The following is a 6,686-nucleotide window of genomic DNA, read 5'->3' as shown; positions in this document are numbered from 1 at the left end:
GTATCGATTTTTTCTCAAATTAAAAATTAAAAAATATTTTAATATTTTTTTAAAAGATATGAATATCTACTTTTAAAAATAAATTATAATTTTATTTTTTCCTGAAAAAAGAAAGTATAATAATAAATAAATAAGAACTCACCAGAATACCACAAAAGGCAAGAACAAATATCGTAAAACAGAGGAACCTGAAAATTCTAGTAGTTTCTAGTGCAACCTCCGGACTTCCGGACACCTCTTCTCGCTCAACAAAAGTAGCCCGTCAGGCCTTAATCTTCTCATTGCGATTCTAGCAAGCAGATATCAATATTCTCTCTCGTTCTTTGGGAATCAAGCTCTCTTAACACAAGGATTCTTGATTTTTTCAAGAACCGTTGTAATTCTTTTTCTTGAAGCAGACTTTCGTGTTCTACTTTTCCACTGCCCATAAAGGTATGACTCGTATTATGCATTGTCTCTGTGTTTTCTTCTTGTTTTCAAGATTTTTGCATGCGTTCTGGGGTCATGCTTTGTGGTTTGTGTTTTCTGATCTTCTGTTGTTGGGCTCTGGGTGTCGCTTCTTTTTGATGCTCTGTTTTGAGTGTAAAACAGAGTGACATTAGTTGTTTCGAGTGGTGATTGGTTATTGAGCCAGGAGATGGTTCAGGATTCAGTTTTTGTTGCCCATTTTGTTGTTTTGATCAAAGGAATCGAAATGGATAGCTCGCTGAGTTGGTTGGAAGTGTTCTAATATTTTCTGGTGCGAATGAATGCATGTCCGTGGTGTTTTCCCTTGTTGGTTATTGATTATGATCAGTTGTCAATGTACATTTGATCTATTGAATTTTGACGTGAACTGGAATGCTAATGATCAGCAACTTGTTTTCTGATTCATTATAAGTTTCTGATGGAGAATAATCATTGATTCTCCACATAATCGGTGCTCCCATTTCTTTGCAAAATTAACAGAGGTGAACAGAAACTGATACATCATCGCTGAGCACATTGACATTGTTCACTATGCAGTATGAACTGGATGTCAAATGTTCAGTTAGTTCTTTGGACATAAACTTGTTTATGTCTGAAATTCGTGCTGTTTGATGATTTTTACTTTAGGAATGACTCGTACATGTATGTTCAGTAGAATTCATCCGGATGCATCAAGATCAGAATGGGCTTTTATCCTTGAAACTATTGTAGGTTTTTCGATTAGTTTTGATATTTGACTGACATGTTGATGTCTTTTGACAGAATCTATTAGGAGTATTCCTGGCGATGAATCCTGAGAAGTTCACCCACAAGACCAATGAGGCCCTTGCTGCGGCTCATGAACTGGCTATGAGCGCTGGCCATGCTCAGTTCACCCCTCTTCACTTTGCTGCAGCTTTAATTTCTGATCCCCATGGCATCTTTCGACAAGCAATTGCCGGTGCTGGTGGTGGTGATGAAGCTGCAAATTCAGTCGAGAGGGTTATCAACCAAGCTATGAAAAAGCTGCCTTCGCAGTCGCCTCCACCTGATGAAATCCCTGCAAGTACTTCTCTGATCAAGGTCATTCGACGTGCTCAATCCTTGCAAAAATCGCGAGGTGATACCCATTTGGCAGTTGATCAATTGATTTTAGGCCTTCTGGAGGATTCTCAAATCCAAGACCTATTGAAAGAGGCTGGTGTGACTACTTCTAAGGTGAAAGCGGAAGTTGAGAAATTGAGAGGAAAAGAAGGGAGGAAGGTGGAGAGTGCATCAGGTGATTCTACATTTCAAGCGCTTAAGACATATGGACGTGACCTTGTCGAGCAGGCTGGAAAGCTTGACCCTGTAATTGGTAGGGATGAAGAGATTCGGAGAGTTGTCAGGATTCTTTCAAGGAGGACTAAAAACAATCCAGTCCTCATTGGAGAGCCTGGTGTGGGTAAAACTGCGGTGGTTGAAGGACTAGCTCAGAGAATTGTTAGTGGGGATGTTCCAAGTAATCTTGCTGATGTGAGGCTTATAGCATTGGATATGGGTGCATTGATCGCGGGAGCAAAATACAGAGGTGAATTTGAAGAGAGACTAAAGGCTGTTCTGAAGGAAGTAGAAGAGGCTGAAGGAAAGGTGATTCTGTTTATTGATGAAATCCATCTGGTTCTGGGTGCTGGTCGGACTGAGGGATCGATGGACGCTGCCAATCTCTTCAAGCCAATGCTTGCAAGGGGTCAGTTGAGGTGTATTGGTGCCACGACTCTTGAGGAGTACCGGAAGTATGTGGAAAAAGATGCTGCTTTTGAGAGGCGGTTCCAGCAGGTTTATGTTGCTGAGCCAAGTGTCACTGATACGATCAGTATCTTGAGAGGTCTAAAAGAGAAGTATGAAGGGCATCACGGTGTTAAAATTCAGGATCGAGCCCTTGTAGTTGCAGCACAACTCTCAGCTCGTTACATTACTGGTATGCATCAGCTAAATTCTACTTTCTTTCTAAAAATGATTTTAGCCCACCAGGCAAGAAGTCTTGAGCATGAGTTCGGCGGGGTTTCTTGTTGAAATATCTGATGTTTTGGGAATTTGATTGCAGGGAGACATCTGCCAGACAAGGCAATTGATCTGGTTGATGAAGCTTGTGCTAATGTGAGAGTCCAGCTTGACAGTCAGCCTGAAGAAATTGATAATCTGGAGAGGAAAAGAATTCAGTTGGAGGTTGAGCTTCATGCTCTTGAGAAGGAGAAAGATAAAGCTAGTAAAGCTCGGCTCATTGAAGTGAGTATTTTTTCATAATCATTGTTATATGCTATAAAGATGTGTCTGAATGTTGAATTATGTTTAACTGCTGGGTTTAACACTGTATAAATTTTCAGGTGCGGAAGGAACTTGACGACTTGAGAGATAAGCTACAACCATTAATGATGAGATACAGGAAAGAGAAGGAAAGAATTGATGAGCTCAGGAGACTAAAACAAAGGAGGGATGAGCTCTTGTATGCCTTACAAGAAGCTGAAAGGAGATACGATCTTGCAAGAGCTGCAGACTTGAGATATGGAGCAATTCAAGAAGTGGAAGCTGCCATTGCTAAGCTTGAAGCTGGTGCCAATGAGAATGGAATGCTTACGGAAACTGTTGGACCAGATCAAATTGCAGAAGTTGTGAGCCGCTGGACTGGTATACCTGTTACCCGTCTTGGCCAGAATGAGAAGGAAAGATTGATTGGCCTTGCTGATAGGCTGCACCAACGAGTAGTGGGACAAGATTGGGCTGTTACTGCTGTTGCTGAGGCTGTGTTGAGATCAAGAGCCGGACTTGGGAGGCCTCAACAGCCAACTGGTTCATTCCTTTTCTTGGGTCCAACAGGTGTCGGTAAGACAGAGCTTGCCAAGGCTCTGGCTGAGCAGCTGTTTGATGATGACAACTTGATGGTCAGGATCGACATGTCTGAGTACATGGAGCAACACTCTGTTGCTCGATTGATTGGAGCACCCCCTGGGTAAGTTCAAGCTCTTTTTAAGTTAATCTGGAGTTTTTGTTTATTTGTATAGCCATAATACTGATTGGCAATTGATGTTGTGCATTTTCAGCTATGTTGGACACGAGGAAGGTGGGCAACTGACAGAAGCCGTGAGAAGACGACCTTACAGTGTCATCCTCTTTGATGAAGTGGAGAAAGCGCATCCCACAGTGTTCAATACCTTGCTACAAGTTTTAGACGACGGGAGGCTGACGGATGGCCAAGGTCGGACAGTGGACTTCACAAATACTGTAATCATTATGACCTCGAATCTTGGAGCTGAGTATCTTTTAAGAGGGCTGATGGGCAAATCCACCATGGATAGTGCTCGTGAGATGGTGATGCAAGAGGTAAACTGACTGTTTCACATCATATTCTATACGCTTGAAATTTCGCTAGTTTTTTGGTAAAAGCTGTTGCTTAACCTTTTCATTTACCAGGTGAGGAAGCACTTCAAACCCGAGTTGCTCAATCGACTAGATGAAATTGTGGTCTTCGATCCACTTTCCCATGACCAGCTGAGGAAAGTTTGCCGCCTCCAGTTGAAAGACGTTGCAAGCCGATTGGCAGAAAGGGGAATTGCCTTGGGAGTCACTGAATCAGCAGTGGATGTTATCCTAGCCGAAAGTTATGATCCAGTAAGTTCAACAGTCCGAACCACTCTTGATTTCTCATTCTCTTTTTACTTGGATTAGAATGAAAGCTGACCATACCTATCTATGCTTTCAGGTATATGGTGCACGTCCCATAAGGAGATGGCTCGAGAAGAGGGTGGTGACCGAGTTATCCAAAATGCTTGTAAGAGAGGAAATTGATGAAAACTCAACTGTGTACATAGATGCTTCACTAGACGGAAAAGACTTGACATACCGTGTCGAGAAGAATGGGGGACTATTCAATGCTGCCACTGGGGAGAAGTCTGATATACTGATTCAGATCCCAAATGGGGTGCGTGCGGATGCTGCCCAAGCCGTCAAGAGGATGAAGATTGAAGAAATAGACGATGACGATGAGATGGACGAGTAAATAGTTTCTGACTTTGTTTGTGTTTGGTGGCTGAAATAAAATTTTTGGTGTTTCAAATAACTATGTATGTAATATCTTGTATTTTGTTTCAAGTGTTCACAACTTAATACAATCTTTGACTCCTTTTCTTCATTATTTTCATATAGAATCAAACGTGTGTTCTTTTCTTGATCAAAAGATTCAGAGCTGTTTGTACTTGTAATTCAAGACAACATACTTTTTGGTATGCAAAAATTTACCTTGACATTCTGGAGGTGGGTGATTTCTCAAAGAATATAGTATGATTATACAATTAAATATAATTTTAGAGGAGGTTGTATTTATAATTTTTTCAAAATAACATAGAACAATTTTATAATTATTAATTCATCATAATTTTAATAAAACCCAAACATTTCCGAGTGGAATTGAAAATCCAGCGGGTGATTGAATCAGAGTTTATAAGGTGATTGATCTAATTTAATAATAAATTCATTAAGTATTTGGATAAAATAAAATTTATGAATTGTGTAAATGTTGGTAATGATAAATTTACAATTACATCGGAAAGAATAAAGATTTTTAAAAGGTAAGTTAACAATTCATTAGTTTTTCGTTTTTCTTTTTTGGTTAAAAGAGATTATAAACTAATTTGCTAAAAGAATTAAGTTAAAAACAGTCTCTTAATAATAATATTTGAAAGCACAAAATGTCAAATTTATAGGGGCCCAATTGACAAGATACCTTACTATAGGGCAAAATTTATAACCTCAGAAACTCGAAAAAATTCCAGAAAACGTCAGTGTCGTTCATTTATGCATCTTCCTCACATGCAAAAGTCGTACTAATTGCTGAAATTCACAGCTGGGACGAATTTCATTTGATGGTTGATGGGGAATTCGCTTTGACTATGTGATGAACTACTGGAAATTTGTTAGTCCTTAAAATTGAATTGAATTCGACGAATGTCAAACCCTAATATAACCCTCTCGATCGCTTCGGTGCAAAACATCATGGATCCCCCTGTGCGGAGCAAAATTGGGAGGATTTCCGGATTGTACAGCGCCGGAAGCGCAGGCTGCAGCAGTCTCTGGCGCGATGCGGCCCTGGTTGTACCGTCGGCTTTGTTGGTATTGTACCTAGGGTTCCAGGCCAGGCGCCATCTGAAGAAGCTCAGCCACCGGAAGTCTTACGTAATGATTGCGTACTACGCGCTCCTATGGTTCTCGGCTCTTCTCAATTTGGCGTGGTCTCTTCTTCAGGTGGAATTCTGTCTCCAATTTTTTGGATTTTTTAGAATTCGGAATTTGAGCTGGTATTTAGAATTCAAGTTGTATGTGCTTTTTAGAAACTCATTTTGCTGGTTTAGCAACTCACATTGCTGGAATTTTAGAAAAATTAGGGGTTTGGTTAATTAATTCTCCTACATCCTGACTAGAGATTTTTGTTCCGGATTTGAGGAATTAATCCCTTGTTTTGAGATATTAACTATCTAGAATCATATTGCTGGTATCTCTGACATCATTTTGTAGCTTTAGAATTAAGAAATTTGAAGTCTGTTCCTTGCGAGTTATATATAAATTCATATAAGTACTCAATTGATTCTTTTTTATTTTTTAGCAAGGGATGGACTCACATTGAACTTGATCCTGTGTAATTGTGTAAATTCCAGTTAGATTTATATATATTGAATTGCAGAATCATTTATGGATATAGAGCAGTGAATGAATCAGCAAGCAAGATGCTGACTCTGTTGGATCAGTTTGATGAAATATTATCGGCTTTTAACTTGTTGGGGAAAAGTTTTTCTCAGAGTTGCGATATGTCTATTGTTTGCCTGAGTTTAAGAGTTTCGCCGTCCTTTTATATTCCTGGAGTAGAGTCCTTTATTTTGCATTACCTTCATTGTCCTAACTGATGAATACAGAACAACGAGAAACTTGGCTTCGACAAATGCTTTTAAAGATTTACATTGTGGGTTTCTCTTGTTAAGAGAATTTGCCTGCTGTCTGATCTGAAGAAACTTGTCTCCTTTGATATATGTGTGTATAACTGGTCAGTATACTGTTAAGGTCATAGGTCAGGAGATTCCAAAGTGTCCGCATTTTGTTTTGATTCTGTGATGGAAAAACAGGGATGGCAGTGTGCTCCCGGGAAGGCGATTTCTTGGAACCTGTTGTCATTATTTACAGAATGTGGAATGCTATCTTTAGAAATTAGCATA

The 6,686-nt window shown here is 39.7% G+C and overlaps 2 protein-coding genes across 2 annotated transcripts in view; both read left to right on the top strand.

The window, feature by feature from the left end:
• LOC105168841 (chaperone protein ClpB1) lies at positions 207 to 4,645 on the top strand. Its single transcript, XM_011089002.2, has 7 exons — positions 207 to 432; positions 1,231 to 2,407; positions 2,534 to 2,715; positions 2,814 to 3,436; positions 3,528 to 3,807; positions 3,898 to 4,095; positions 4,187 to 4,645. Exons 2-7 carry the CDS (start codon positions 1,255 to 1,257, stop codon positions 4,481 to 4,483), a joined length of 2,733 nt encoding a protein of 910 aa, XP_011087304.1. The 5' UTR covers positions 207 to 432; positions 1,231 to 1,254; the 3' UTR covers positions 4,484 to 4,645.
• The window catches only part of LOC105168840, a 3,177-nt gene continuing 1,918 nt past the window's right edge, over positions 5,428 to 6,686 (top strand). Inside the window, exon 1 of the mRNA XM_020696049.1 lies at positions 5,428 to 5,724. Coding sequence (XP_020551708.1) covers positions 5,428 to 5,724 — 297 coding nt within the window. The remainder of the gene's footprint in view (positions 5,725 to 6,686) is intronic.

The sequence above is a fragment of the Sesamum indicum genome, linkage group LG8, assembly GCF_000512975.1.
Source record: "Sesamum indicum cultivar Zhongzhi No. 13 linkage group LG8, S_indicum_v1.0, whole genome shotgun sequence".
Classification (NCBI taxonomy): Eukaryota; Viridiplantae; Streptophyta; class Magnoliopsida; order Lamiales; family Pedaliaceae; genus Sesamum; species Sesamum indicum.
The sequence above is the reverse complement of the archived record's forward strand: the minus strand, read 5'-3'. Positions and strand labels throughout refer to the sequence as shown.